Here is a 16,039-nt window from a genome sequence, read left to right on the forward strand (position 1 = left end):
TATTACAGCAGAAAGTGTGAATGTGTAATTTTGAGCAAAAAAGGGGGGGGGGAGAAAGTCCAAAGAACCATATAACTACCGGGTTCGGGTTCGAGTCGATCCGAACCCGAACGTTTGGTATTTCATTAGCGGGGGCTACAGAACTTGGGTAAAGCTCTTAGGTTGTCTGGAAAATATGGATACAGCCAATGACTATATCCATGATTTCCACATAGCCTTAGGGCTTTATCCAACTTCAGCAGCCACCGCTAATCAAATGCCGAAAGTTCGGGTTCGGATCGACTCGAGCATGCTCCAGGTTCGCTCATCTCTAATAACTACTCAAACAGAAACCTTCTCTTCTCAGAACAGTCATAATAACCAGACAGAGACTTTTTTTGTGGTAAGAGTTTCATTGTCGCCTGCGTTATTCTTGACATAATACCCAACAAAAGTAAAACCTACAGGAAGAAATTGCAGAGATGTAGAACCTTACTTTCTAAAACATTGGTCAGCTCTCCTAGACAAAAAGAGCCTCCTAGAATCACACCATCCATTATGTAGGTACACAGCAAGACCTGCATTGCTTCCAATGCATTCAAGGAAATTCAAAGAGTGGTCTTCAACCTTTGGCTCACCATGGATTACAACATTACACCTCCCATGTGATACAGTAGTTGTAGTCTTGCAATGGCTGGATAATAGTGATGAGTGAACTTACCAAACGTTCGGGTTCGTCTGAATCTGAACATTGAGCATTTGACTCTCCGTGGCTGGAGAAGTTAGGTGCAGCCCTAGGAAGTCCGGAAAAACATGCATAAAGCCTATGGCCATAGGCTGTATCCATGATTTCCAGGACTCCATCTTCTTTAGCCACCAGGAGTCAAATGGCGAACCTTCAGATTCGGATGAACCTCAACGTTTGGTAAGTTCGCTCATCACTACTGGAGAGAGACAGAATCTGGAATCTATATATCCGAAGGTGACACCATTAGAAGAAGCCCTAGTGTCTACAGCAACCAAGGTACAATGTATGGAAGGTGCATATGAATATATTACTATATTATCAATATTATTGGAATATCTTACAAAACAGAAAAGCATTTTTGAAATTCTACAATATCTTCAGCCGAGTCACTTACATCGGCAGGTGGTGTTCCCTACTGACAAGAGGTTTTTAGCATTTTACTTTACAAAAACCATGACTTACATCTGTAAATGTTGGTAATTACTGATGTACAGGAAACATTTTTAGCTGTATTGTTGCCACCAGTAAGTGGTAAAAGCACAGAATGAATGTCAATGTCTAAGTGCATGCACATATTGGCTAGTGGTGAAACTGCAAAGTGCCGTAACCGCTGCCGAAGGAAAATTAATGTTAAAACTTTTTGACACTTCCTCCATTAAAAGCAATGGGACATATGAATGTTGCGGCCCGATGTTGTTTATGGGGAAAAAAACTATTTCTTATATGCAGAAAAATTTCATTGAGAGGTGAAACATGTTCTTATAAAAGTGATACAAAGTAAGAAGAGTCCCGGCACTGCCTCCACCATAGGGCAGTGTGAGCCATTTCATGCCGACGTGCTTTCTCTGGCCAATGGGCTCCCATCAGCAAGAGGAAGCGCGTCAGCGTGAAATGACCATTGCCTATTGGAACCCCCCTGTTGTTCTATGCCTTCTATAGCTTGTTATCAGTGACGCATGATGCACGAATAATTGACCACTAAAACGACTGGTGAGTGCCGTTCATCTGTTTTTTCCATGTTAATGTGTACTTATAAAGGTGCCATCTTTTTTATGAGAATTGATAATCCATCGCCAACTCCTTTTGGAGAGATTTAACAGTATTAAAGTTAAAGGGGTGTCCAAGCCATAATCATATACTTTATTTCCTAGCCATTGGATAGGGGGGTCTAACCGCTACTCCAAAAGTATTCTACGAGTGCATATCATGTTGAAAAGCACATGAGATGTTGAATACCACAATTTTCCAATCAAGGTGGTTGAAACATTCCCTATGGTTGTGTGGCCTATGTGGTTAAACACCCTTCATCATCTATGTCACCATTTGCCCCAATGGCCTGGACACCCAAATCCTGCACCTCGATGACTATGATCTATTTACAGTACTTAGATAATAGTCTACCATATAGTTTCTATACCATGGCAGAGTTAGAATTAGTTGACTTGTTTGGTGACACTATTCTACCTGAATCTTTCTTATAAAAGAAAATGACTTGGTCAGATCGATAAAGAACATTTATATGAAGAATCCCATGGATAAAAAAAGCTTCATCTAAAGCTGAATGTAAGCACTGTATTGAAAAATCATTAAAGATTTTTTTTCTGTGCCATGATATAAACAGCACACATTTATCATTGACTACTGTCCATAATCTAGAGTTATGGGGACCCTAGGCCCAGCAAGGAGAAAACATTATATTGCGGTATAAGGAATTACCTTGGTTCATCTTCTATATTGTTGCTTTGGCTTTTTACTCTGATTTCCAAACAGGTTATATTCTAGACCTAGAAGCTGGCACGCTATACGGTCCGATGAATAACCAAGCCAAGTACTATTGCCGGATAACATAGTCCAATCTATTGGCCTTTTCGATGATGCTAGTGACTAATGTCTACACTAATATTACCAGGAATACTGCATGAGGGAATTGGTAGTTTACCCAGAATTTGTGACTTTACCTCGTATTGGTGACTCTAAGAAATCTTACTTTGGGGGTTTGGAGTTGTTGGCCCAATATAGCGCAGGCAGGGCAACACCAATGAATAGTTTGCACAGCCTTTTGCTTCCATCGCTGTCAACCACACTAAAGGCCAATCAACAATTATTTTAAAAGCCATTTGATCCCAACAATAAACCAACATGTGAGCATTTGATGATTTGTCGGCTGATCATTGGGTCTTTACATGGGGCACTATCTGGCCAGTTAGGCTCATAATCATCCCATGTAAATGGCCCTTAAGGCCATCCGCATGATAGTGAATGGAGTGGGCCGGACGGATCTGCACTCTGGCGGCGGGTAGTGCTCCTAACGCTCCCTCCAGCACTCCTAACAGTCTCACTGGACCGTGGAGCACCCGACTAACTGCACCAGAACGGCGCCAAGAAGGAAGGTAAGAGTCCGTTTTCTTCCAGAAACAGCTCCACTCTTGTCCTCAGTTTGGGCTGCGGTTTTACAGCTCATTTCCATTGAAGTAAATGGAACTGAATTGCAATACTGCACACAACCTGAGGATAACGGTGGTGCTGTTTTTGCAAGAAAGTACAGTTACTGTGCTTTTGATAATGCGGGATAACCCCTTTAAGGAAGAACACATCTATATCGCTTATTAAGGTGAAAGTCTTTACAGTATGGAAAAAAGAAAAACTTTAATGGAAACTTACCACTGCGCCCTTCTCTCCAGGTGGTCCTTCTTTCCCAGGATGTCCCTAAAATGGTAGATAAGTTAAGTTAGAATAGATTCTTCCTTTTACATTAAAGATCCTTAAAATTAACAAAACCCAATGATGTTCATAAGCTCCACATGGCTTCAGAAGTTGGATGTAGACTTAGGGTCCTGTTACACAGGCCAATGGGGGCCCTATGAATACTGTAAACAAGCACTGATCTGGTAGATCGGTGCTCGTTTACTGATCCTATTACACGGCCCAATAATCGCTTAGCAAGGGCTGCACGGACATCGTTACCGATGCCCAGAAGCCCTTGCTTAAACAGTGTACATTACCCACCCACGCTGCAGGGCTTATACTGCAGTCTGCTTCTTCCCGGGACCCGCGCTGCAGCTTCAGGACGCACAGCCTATGACTGGCTGGAAACTACGCAACCAGTGATTGGCTGAGTACCTGCTCTGAAGATGCAGCATGTGGGACCCAGGAAGAAGCAGACTGCAGGAGGAGCCCTGGAGCGTGGATAGGTAATGTCTAGTGTTTCCAGAATTACATGTAGTTATGCGCAGGTAACAACCAATGATTTTAGATTTGCGTCTAAAGCAACGAATCAGCCGATGATCGTTTCATCAGCTGATCGTTGTCTCTATTACACTGAGCAGTAATCGGCCAAATCGACCCAATTCGGCTGATTATTGCTCAGCGTAATAGGGCCCTTAGGGTACTATTACATGGCCTGATGGGGACCAGATAATAACTGTAAACGAGCGTCGATCTACTAGATCGGCGCTGCGGCGGGGGTAGGTAGACCGCAAGAGGAGCCCTGGACCATTGATAGGTAATGTATGCACTTTGCAAATCGTCAGCCGCCAGCTGTGCACCGCTATTACACATAGCGATGCGCGGTCGGTGCCCGACAATTATAGGTCCAAACCTATATCAACGATCAGCCGATGATCGTTGTCATCGGCTGATCGTTGTGTTTATTACACAAAATGATAATTGGCCGGATAGGGCCGATTTGCCCGATTATCGTTCCGTGTAATAGTATCCTTAGGGAGTCCTTCTGCAGCAAATAGAGTCAGGGAGTCAAATGCCGAGCGTTCGTACTCGGAGAACGTTGCCAATTCAGACAGATCGGCAACTCTGCTCAAGTCTGATCATGGAGTATGCCGAAACAAAAAATAGAACTTCTGTCCTTTGTCCATATATCTCCGTAGGGGCCGATATGAGAAATAGAGGAAAATAGAAAACTGCAAACCAGAATTGATAGCAGGTATAGTAAATTGGAATCATATTAAAGTAATGTTTGCCCGACTGCTTGGGATTAATACAAGAGGAACAGACATCGGAGAAGGTAATGGGGCGTGATTCACTAAAGGTCAATAAAATATTCATTCATTTCGGGGCCTTGTTTCTTATTGTCATTTGATTAGTGACCGACACTAAAAACTAAAGCAAAGCCGTAATGATGAAAAGTGAACAGCAAATTATGGTAATGCGGGAAAAGCGTGCCTGAGTAACGGAGTAAGTGAGCCCGGCGTATCTCATGTCAGGGTTGTGCTTATTTACTAGGCCATAATCCCCGTCCTAAATCAACATTAATAACCTTCGCCTTAATGTCGCTCCCTAAAATTGATAAACGTCTCCATAAATTACTATTCCGTGCCCGTTATCTGAAATCAAGGTAAGTTTACGAGATAATTGCCGCCGTTACTGAATATCGGTGATTACTAGGCTTTTAGTCATTTTTACCATGTGTAAAGATTATTTGTTCAATGACAGTAACTAAAATGAGTGTGTAATCTGCTAAATGATTCACGTTTAGGTGAGGAGATGGGATTTTTGTGTTTTATATAGTTTATATTAGAGCAAAGATGGGGAATCTTTGACTCTCCAGCTGTTGCAAAACTACAATTCCCATCATGCCTGGACAGCCAAAGCTTTACCCAAAAAAGCTCTGGAAACACCGATCAGCAAATCATTATGGCTGGCTTCATGTCCTGATAAAAATGCCAGCAGAAAATATGCAAAACTTTTTGCCTATACAAAAGTCTAAAGAGATATTCCTATCTTATAAAAAAATTAAAGAATATATAGAATATTACATGCTTTGCCATGTGATCATCATTATCAGGTTTTTTTTAGATAATTTTTGACAAGAAAAACAACTGTGATGAAGCCTGGTAATGCTGGTCACATGATGAAGCCAGGTAATGTTGATCACATGATAAAGCCTGGTAATGCTAATCACATGATAAAGCCTGGTAATGCTGATCACATGATAAAGCCTAGTAATGCTGATCACATGATAAAGCCTGGTAATGCTGATCACGTAATGGAGCCTGGTAATGCTGATCATGCAATGAAGCCTGGTAATGCTGATCACATGATAAAGCCTGGTAATACTGATTACATGATGAAGCCTGGTAATGCTGATCACATGATGAAGCCTGGTAATGCTGATCACATGATGAAGCCTGGTAATACTGATTACACTGGTCAACAAATTTTCAAAAGTTGTTTGGTTCCAAAATAAAATTAGCCATTTCTTAATGATTTTTATGTGCTGAATTCAAATATCACAAGGAAAAATGTTAATTGTCTCTAGTTTCTATGATACGGAAGAGTTCTCATGTTACTGTTTTGTGAATTGTATAGAATACAGTATAATAGCCAACAGATTTATTACTTCTGCAATCATAAGGAAGCAAGTTTGCTGTTCATAAACTTTTGAAATATATTCATAGGAAACTTAGTTTTATCTGAAATCAACTACAATTTATAGGCAGATCCAAGAATTTTTACTAATTAATTATGTTTATTGAACTCTGGAATGTAGGTCCTTATCAATGGCTTCTCGGTGCATTTACACGTCTTTTGTATTCATACATGGGATTGTCTCTGATAACTGTCCAACAGTAATCTGCAAGCATTGATGGGTTCCATTGAGGCTAGGTCAACACTGTGTTTTTGCAATCCGTTTTTTTCATCCTATTTTTGCAAAGAACGGATGAAAAAAATGGATGCATTTGTGTGCATCTGTTTTGATCCATTTTTCCATTGACTTCCATTGTAAAAAAACAAAAACGGATCCATTTTTTTAACGGACACAAAAACGTACCTGACACTACTTTTGTGTCCGTCAAAAAAACTGATCCGTTTTGATCCGTTTTTTTTTTTTTTTTTATAATGGAAGTCAATGGAAGAACGGATGCACACAAATGCATATGTTTTTTTCATCCATTTTTTGCAAAAAAAAAAAACGGATTTCAAAAATGCAGTGTGAACCTAGCCTTACCCTGATACCTTTTTTCCATATTGGTCATTCTAAGATGATACAATATACCAGTTGATGATGCAATACTGATGATGCAAACTTTTCCCAGTATTGTATCACAGGCTGTGAGAAATATCGAAAGTATGTCCATATCTTGAAAATTAGAGCCAATTTCAAAATTTGAACATCATTTTCGATTTCAGCACCCCAAAACTAGTTAAGATCAACTGTTTTCATGACGGAACCTTTTTGGCCGTTGACCAGTGTTACATGATGAAGCTTGGTAATGCTTATCACATGATGAAGCCTGGTAATGCTTATCACATGATTGTTCATGGACCCAACCAGCCCAACAGATCTAGCTTAGTAAAGGCACTGCAAATGAGCCCCGACCCTCAAGATTAGCGCTCGTCATCTGCAACTTTAGAACTCACTCACACTGAGCAAAAGTGGTGGAATTTCAAGTGGCGTCCACGGCGCCGTCTCCACTTAAAATTCCGCCACTTTTGCTCAGTGTGAACAAGCCTATACAGCCAGACTTATCCACAGATTGCTGCTGATCACTTTGTGATCAGTTTTTCTCATGGGGTCCTTCTAACATTGTTCTTCTTTAGACATACTGTATATTTTTGCTGTTACTATTGTGCAGCTTCTCCAGCTTCCTGCCCTCTCTGCACTTTCTCCCTTAACCTATAAATACCTGTCAATTACATATAGATACATATTGTTCTAGATATTCATATGTAAATTTTCTATTTAACTTTCTCAAGGGATGCCAATAGGCCCAGACCTACTGTACATACAGTAAAATCCAATCTGAGAGATTCCCTACTGCCAGGAAATTGCATAAAAGAGGGTACAAAAACAGAATGCTAATACAGGGGCTTCTGCATGGGGTATGTCTAAGGGTTTTATTACATGGAGCGATTTTTAACGATTAACGACGAACGATACATGATCGCAAACGATTGTTTGTCGTTAACCTGAAATCGTTCCCCATATTACATAGAACGATGGTCGTTAGTTACAATCGTTACTACTATCGTTATTGCGATCGTTACTATGATCGTGTACTCCTTCTGATCCCAGCAAAACAATGAACAATTACACAGAACGATTAGTGAAAAAATGTGGAACCTGAGCAAATGAATATGGAATTACAGCGAACGATTAGTGAACGATTAACGATAATTTTAGGTTCAGATCTAAATCAACCATCAACGACATACGAACAATTTTTTGATCATTGCCTGCAATTACACAGAACGATTATCGTTTAAATACGAACGATATAACGATTTTTCGCACGATAATCATTCCGTGTAATAGGTCCCTTAGTGAGGCATTTAGTTGAATGGGTTTCCAGGATTAGAAAAAAAACACAGCTGCTTTCTTTAAAAACAGCGCCACCCCTGTCTTTAGGTTGTGTGTGGTATTACAACTCGACTTCAATGGAACTGAGCTGCAATATCACATATAAACAGAAGAAAAGAGTGGCGCTGCTTCTGAAATTAAACAGCTATGTTTTTCTAACCTCTTTAAAGAAGTGTCTTGCAGTAATGTATATAAAAGGTGTGCTACCCAAGAATCTAGGCTGACCATTATATACTGACCGTACAGTCATGTATCTCTACTTACAGGGGGTCCGTCAGCTCCAGGTAGTCCGGGCAGGCCAGGCTTTCCTTGTGGTCCCTATATACATAAGAGAAGACAGATAAGAATACCGTCTGGATGGTAGATACATAAAGCACAGTCCATTGAAGGAGACAGATGTAACGCTCATTGGAAGTGATGTGCTGGATAATTGTACATCTCAGCATCTTCTCTTCCATAAGACTGAATCTCCCTGAGTTAATATACAATTATAAAGCAATTATATAAGTAGGAAGAAGCCGTCGTAGCCCAGACGCAGAATCCTTTCCTTCATCTTAAGGACAAAGCTTCCCGAATAGCGTCTTGCCTCATTTGTGATAATGAACGGAATCATATTCATATCATTTTGTTATTTTATGGGCAAAACTTTTCAGAGTCAGACGGACCAAAACGTAAACTAAAGTATCCGGCCCCAGTATTAAGGCTCTATAATATATCTATAAATGACAAATGCAGCAGAGCTGAGGATGTCAGATGTAGCGGGGGAAAAAGTTCGGATTTACTATAACTGTGGAGTTATAATGTGTTAGGATCGGGCAAGGAGGTGACTGGCCAGGGTGACGTGCCTGCATGGTATAGTAGCTAGAGGAAGGGATTGCGGTTCTGTTACAACCTGTAAATTACAGGATGGATTTTTGGAGTATGTCTGGTTGCATGGCGCCTGCTGACCACTTTGATCCATGCACGCAACACTGCGATCTGTGCCGTGGCCGCTGTCACCATGTGCCCTTAGGCCCAGATCACACATCCGTGGCTCTTTGTGCAGTTGCGGACAAAAAATAGGGCCGATAGATACGTTCACACGTTCAGCAGTTTTTCAGGACCCTATATGATGTCTACAATCAATCTTTGTCAATTCGCAATCCGCAAAAAAATTTGTCCGTAATGCAGATCAGCAAAAAAAGAAGGGAAAGGTGATAGTGAAATAAGCGGGAATGGTTTAAAATGATTATGTTACGGACGTTTGATTGCAGACGTTATGGACGTTTCTTCCGTAAATATTATGGATCCGTGGAAAATTGCAGACGTTACTGCAAACTTCTATGGGACAATCCATGCCGTAATTATGGTCCGTACTGGAGCTTGTCAATCATTTTTGCGGATTGCGGATTCATTAGTATGCGGACATTGTGGACAACCCAATAGAAATCAATGGGTCCTAATTATGCAGATCCACAGTTGCGGAAAAAAACTGCATAATTTTGTCTTAGACTACTTTTACAAATTCCGTAATTTTGTCCTTAATCTGCATTTACAGTCAAATTTAAGGACCACTAATTTCAATTGGGCTGTTCACACTGTCCGCAATCCGCAAAAACTGCTACCGCAAAACTTTTTGACAAGCTCTAGTACTTGACTGTAGTTGCAGCATAGAAGTCTGAGGAAGCATCAGAAATTTTTGCGGATCCTTTTTTTTTTTTTAACAAGTCTACAGTGTAAGCACACAGGACAAATTTCCACTGGGAAATCCACGACAAATCAGATTTCCATATGGATTTGAATTGAAAAATAAATGAAAAAAAAAAATATATTACAAACTAAAAGGTAAAATTTCCCTACAGATATAGTCACCTAAAGGAACGTCTACTTTCTCAGGTATTTCACTATGTGCTCCAGGTGATATAATATCCACTATACATTGCTCTCTTTTATGTACTACTTTTAATGAGATCTTAGTTTTCTGTTTGGTTTGAATGTCTCTATGCATAGAATAGATGGAAGAGGCAACAATATCTACGCAGAGGAAAGATTACCTTGTCACCAGGGGGACCAATCGGGCCTTGTGGACCGGGGAGACCCTGTAGAGAAAGGAAAGCATTATATCTCAGGATCTCATTCATCACTGTGAGCTGAGAACAGACCTGCGCTTCATAACATTGCCACACTGGGCCGCATTCCTGATGGCGGGCTCTGCAGCCAGGAGTCAGATGTACAATCCTTCATTATTCTCCATAGACCGCTGCGGAGAGAAGGTGCTGGAGTGTCGATGAGGGACAGCTTCCTGCTCAGTGCTTCCACCTCCCAGCAATCCTCTTATTTGGTAATATTAAATCTGCTTTGAGTTCTCTTCAACACCTTGCACCATTGGTTTATAAAAGTTTAAGAATAACTCAGGCTACTGACAATCAATTACATAGACAACGTATGACTGCAGCAAGATTAGCCTTGTTCTATGCGATTATATATATATAATATGACTTAGAATTACAAATAATAAGAGGGTAAGCTAGTATTGCTTCTTGATCTCATACAATGTATGACTGGCTGTTCACGGCCGTGTCACAGAATGGCCGCTGTCTGTGAAGTTCACCGCTACTGCAGAACTGGCTGGATGAACATCATTTTTTCAAAATTGGAATACCAGAATGTTTGGGTGTGCCTGCGTTCCAATTAACCGTTGCAGACAATGTAAAGTGCGGCCGGAGCCGCACTTTACATTGTCTGCACTGTCAACTTCTTGCGGCCACTATTCACTGAATAGCAGCCACACAAAATTGACATGTCATTTTTTTGTGCGGCCACATGGAATCCCGACCGGAGGGTATACTGTATGATTCAATGTGATCGTCCACTTCATTGAATAATGGCCATCGTTGCAAACCTGCAACAACGGCAGTTGTTTAATTAAAAACTTACGTTGTGTGAACGTGGCCTTAAAATGCAAAGTCAGCTAAGTCCTCTGATTTCAGTGGGATTGGCCAACTATCTTACATGTATGTAGGTGTGCGAACTTGTTGGCAAAGGACCATAATTAGAGATGAGCGTAACTCAAATTTGCTCAAGTACAATTGCTCTGCATTCGAATATCAGTGGCTGAAGAAGTTTAATGCAGCCCTAGGGAGTCCAGGAAGACATAGATACAGTCATAGGCCATAGGCTGCATCTATGTTTTCCCGGACTCCCTAGGGCTGCATCCAACTTCTTCAGCCGTTCATATTCAAATGCCAATCGATCGGACTCGAGCATGCTCCAGCTGATCTCATCTGTAGCCATAATCTTTCCACTGAGTTCTGTTGCACTCAATGGGAAAACAGCTGTTTTGTTATTCACCTATTTATTTTGTGGCTGTTTCCGGCCATTTATGGTTCATAATGTGGCTGTAAATATGTTTTATATCTCACATACCTGTGGTCCTGGAATTCCTTGTTGACCTGCGGGTCCAGGTTCACCTTGAGGTCCCTAAAATGCACAAATATAGAATATTGTTCATAAGGTTCATAAGGATCTCAAAGTATAATTTTATAGTTTGTTGTGAACTGATCTATGGCAGCATTGTCAAGATGTACCCCGATGGTCATAAATATTTAAGGGGTTACCTCAATATTATAACCTATCACCTCATTCAGAGGATAGAGGCTAAGTGTCCGATCAGTGAGGGTCCAACTGCTGTGATCCCCACTAATCATAACAATGAAGGGTCTCAAGAGCACCTGTTTGACTGAAGCTGTAACTATGCACACTGACGGTCTATGGGACCCCCACTGATAGCCAGGTATGGCAATTATCTATTTTCAGCAGTCCCATAGAGTTTTATTGCAGTGATAGTATCCATTTAAACAGGGGCACTTAGGACCTACTGTTCTTGTGATCATTGGGGTTGCAGTGGTCAGACCTCCATCAATCAGACAGATTACCTATCCTGTAGACAGGTGATCAGTTGTAATCTTGGGATAACTCCTTTAAGTAGCCATAAAGTGGCTAGAACTTGAGATGAGTGCAACGTGAGCATGCTCGATTGTTCAGCACTTGAATACCAGTGGCTGAAAAAGTTGGAAGCAGCCCAAGGTAGTCCTGGGAAACATGGATACAGCCATAGTACATAGGCTGTATCCATGTTATCCCAGACTCCCTAGGGCGGCAGCCAACTTCTTCATCCACCGGTATTCAAATGTTGAACAATCGGACTCGCATGCTTGAGTTGCTCTCATCTCTACTTGTAACACGAATTTAAGAATTTTACATTTCATCACTCTATCCCATTGTTCTTCCAGGAGAAAACATGCCACCAGCTATAGCAAAGACTTTTCTCACCTCTCCCCACTAAGAACACATGTAGGCTCAGCCAGAGGATGGAGGTGTTAAGATAAATGGCTGTCGAATGAATGAATGAATATTCAACCACCAGCTATTGATGGTGTAAGGCCACCATGACATCTCAAGGCCTTATTACTATGAACCCAAGATGGTAAGATGTTACGTCTACTATCATGTGTTAGTGAGATGGATTCCATATTAGAGTTTTGGTCAATAAAGACATTACACAACAAGAATGATAGAAAATATACATACCATGTTTCCTTTGGGTCCTGGAGGACCATCAACACCAGCAACGCCCTGACAAACAAGAGAGCAAAGGGCATGTCAATTTTTAACCAAATAAAACCTGAAATATCAGATAAAATAACATCATAAAAGTAGGAAATGTGTGCCAATGTCCCCGCTATTCTTGTACATTGATCCTCTGTGAGCTAAAATAGGGTCATGTTCAGAAGAGAAAACAGCTGTATATTAAGAACGGCAACATAAGATGGTACTACATATAAGAGGGTATGTTCCTGACCAAGAAGAGTGTCACATCATAAAATTACTTGTGTAGTCCACCTAAAAAAAGGTAAATCAACTAGAATTTTTTTTTCTTAAAGTTACTCTCTTTTTGGTCACCCTTTATAATTTAGAAAGGTCTGACAGTCTATTTTGGGATATATATAAATTAAATGCTCTTGGATAGTTATTATTGGTACTATAGAAGTCACAGTTATCATATACTTACATGTTGGCCTGGAGGACCAGGAGGACCTCTTGGCCCCAACAATCCTCGTTCACCCTGAGAAAAAAAAAAAACGGAGATACTCAGCCATGGTTTGTAGATATTATCTTAAAATGCTAATACAGGGGTGATTGCATTTACCTTTGTGTCCATCCTTACCCTTCTGTAAGTTCTGTTACTCCAATTTTTTGCAAATTCAATATCATGACACGCTAGCAAAGCAATGCCTTTCATATAGCAACAATAGGGTTTCCGTCTACAGCATAAACATACCCCGACAGAGTATTGCAAAATTACAGTTTTTCTCTTTTTATCACTTGCCTCTCGATAAGTCAAGCCAGAAGGAAAGGTAAGGATGGACACATCTACTGTATATTTAGAGTGAATTACCACTACGGTCTCTAATCATTCATGTACATTTATGGGTCAATACTAATGTATATTGCAACTATTGTATGTTATAGTAGCTCTGCATTGGAGAAGATAACAATTGAGATGACAATGTCACTTCATAGATTTATCCACTTAAGGTAGAAATAATATGCAAAAGAGCTCTCACACCACTAAGACAAAGTGGTGTCCCTTCAAGTCAGTGTTTAACTCCATATAGGAGTCTTAGAACACTGACCGGGGAAATATGCCAAGCCAAAAATCTCACCAAATGGAAAGACTGCCAACAGCTGTTTTGGGATTATTGCCCCTTCATCAGTGCAGAGAAGGGTGTTGGCTGGCTAGTGAGAGGCCTATCAATTGGGTCAAAGTGACACTAGCTCTTCTTAGGGGGAGTTAGTCATAAAGACCTATAGAGACCTAACAGCCATCGCTGCTCCACTGGGAATTCTGGGATATGCAAATTAGCTCTCACATCACTTCAGGTCAGTGTTTCATCCCATCTAGGAGTCTTAAAACTTTATGGCACTATCCAGTTTAACATTATATGTTGTTTTGCAATGACCCTTTACTTGCTGGATAAGCCAAAGAATCCATAAGGTATTAAGACTCCAACACAGGTTCTTGGAGGAGACACTGTGGGCTCTGTGGCAGGATAAAGGTTATGCAGGAGCTGCGAATGATTCTTCGGTCAGGGACAATGCACCGTGTTACGCTATGTTGTAAAATTGTACAGATATAAAGTGAGAGCTCTGTATACAACAGATTAATGTGTCACTCACAGGTTCACCGGGCAGCCCTCTGGGTCCAACCTCTCCATCTTCTCCCTGTTACACAAAAGAAAAAGCTGTTTCTCCTGTTATTGGAACACACGGCACGTAAAGTGGGACAAGCTACCGATGTGTTTGTGTTTGTCAAATTGAAAAATATATGTCGTGTTCTATAACCTTTCCCATGACGGACAGAAAAGGCTAATTGTAGAAAGCCAGGTGAGAACTGAATGCAAATGTGGCCGTGGTTCTAAATTGTAGGATAAGGAATCGCGTCCAGTTTATCATGAAGTAGATCGGTTTCAGTGTAGTGCGTATGAATATCAGTTCTGGAATTGGAATTCTGGGGGGGGGGGGGGCATTGACGATAAAGATACGGTAACCCAGATGTCAAAAGTTGTGATGGGGGGGGGGTTGAGTGTTCAGACCAAGACTGATTAGGAGAACGGACCAGGTGAAGTTTGCGCACAGCTTCTGGCTCATTTACCTGATTGATTGGCATCTAAACACTCACACCTGACACATGTCTCTATGACATATCATAACATTTATGTGTTGTCCATGGGGATTGGTTCTGCTGCCCAGTTCTCCCACCAACAATAAGGATAAGGAGTCCAAAATCCAGCTGAGAGGCCACCATACACCCTATACTGTCAGCCGGACTCATTGGCAATGGCAGGTTTGGAAGACTTTAGTATACGGTGTATAGGCACCTCTAGACAGTGTAAGCTTAAGTCGGCAATCTAAGGCTGTGTTTACACAAAGTCTTTCGTTGGCAGGTCATTTTAAGAGCAAACAACGACCATGTTTTGAAAATAACGACCGTTATTTCGATATTGACAGCTGTTTTTTTTTTTCAAAACACGAACGTCCTTTGCTGTCAAAATGACGGCAGTTCAAAAAGATGGCTGTACAATGGCCAGAAAAAGACGGTGTGTGAACATAGCCTAAGAATGCACCAGATTTATCAAAGTGTATGATGCTGATAAATCTTTATTAGTGGCCATCTATATAAGGAGACAGCCACCTATGCCTGAGCCATGATTTGTATAGTTAATGGATGTTATTCTCTGTCCATTGCAAACTTAAAGGGGATGTCTGGTTTGGAATAGAGGGAAGACTTTATGCCAGTACCTCCCTTCTCTTGGTAAGAGTAAAGAGCAGCTGCAAAGTGCTCCTCCTCTGGGACACTTGTCTCATTCGTACACATACACAATGCTATATAATTCATTGACTTAGCACATAAGAGTCTTATAATTTTTTTTTATTTCTACCACCAGTAATTATTTTAAAGGGTTTGTTTTAGAAGACTATAAAGGCCAACGGAAGTCCTAGAGAAGAGTCCCAAGAGGAGGCCCCTCCTCTATGAACCAGTATAGAAAGTAGCTTCCTTATTGGTGGACTTGAACCATCTTTGAATTACAGGGGTACCATGTAATACCCGTTTTCTACTGCAGTGGTCACTGGAGAGATTTACACTGGCAAAGTCAGGTGTTTACTGGGAGCGGGACCTACAGCTGCAGCAATCGTCTGATCACCATGATGGCTCCATCCATCCTGATTAGACAATCCCTTTAATTTAAAGGGGAGTAATAATTTTATGAATTTGTCAAAATAAGCATGGCAGCTTTCAGAAATACCTTGGGTTTCTTAATAATAATTTCTGCTCGCTGTCAGCTAAAGGAAATATACGATTTTATCGATTTTATCTCCAAAGAGTGGAATGACTTCTTATTCGCCATAACTTTCTTACGTTCAAAGAGAAGATTCTTGACAATCTTCTAAAT

General features: G+C 40.8%; 1 protein-coding gene across 6 annotated transcripts in view; it reads right to left on the reverse strand.

Annotated features, from left to right (window-relative positions):
• The window catches only part of COL11A1 (collagen type XI alpha 1 chain), a 177,148-nt gene that overhangs the window by 67,293 nt on the left and 93,816 nt on the right, over positions 1-16,039 (reverse strand). For all 6 annotated transcript variants that reach the window (XM_069967525.1, XM_069967526.1, XM_069967523.1 and 3 more), the window contains 7 exons: positions 14,265-14,309; positions 13,096-13,149; positions 12,615-12,659; positions 11,451-11,504; positions 10,079-10,123; positions 8,310-8,363; positions 3,389-3,433 (listed from right to left, as the gene is read on the reverse strand). In XM_069967525.1, the coding sequence (XP_069823626.1) occupies positions 3,389-3,433; positions 8,310-8,363; positions 10,079-10,123; positions 11,451-11,504; positions 12,615-12,659; positions 13,096-13,149; positions 14,265-14,309 (342 nt within the window). The remainder of the gene's footprint in view (positions 1-3,388; positions 3,434-8,309; positions 8,364-10,078; positions 10,124-11,450; positions 11,505-12,614; positions 12,660-13,095; positions 13,150-14,264; positions 14,310-16,039) is intronic.

This window comes from Dendropsophus ebraccatus, chromosome 4, assembly GCF_027789765.1.
Source record: "Dendropsophus ebraccatus isolate aDenEbr1 chromosome 4, aDenEbr1.pat, whole genome shotgun sequence".
In the NCBI taxonomy this organism is placed as follows: Eukaryota; Metazoa; Chordata; class Amphibia; order Anura; family Hylidae; genus Dendropsophus; species Dendropsophus ebraccatus.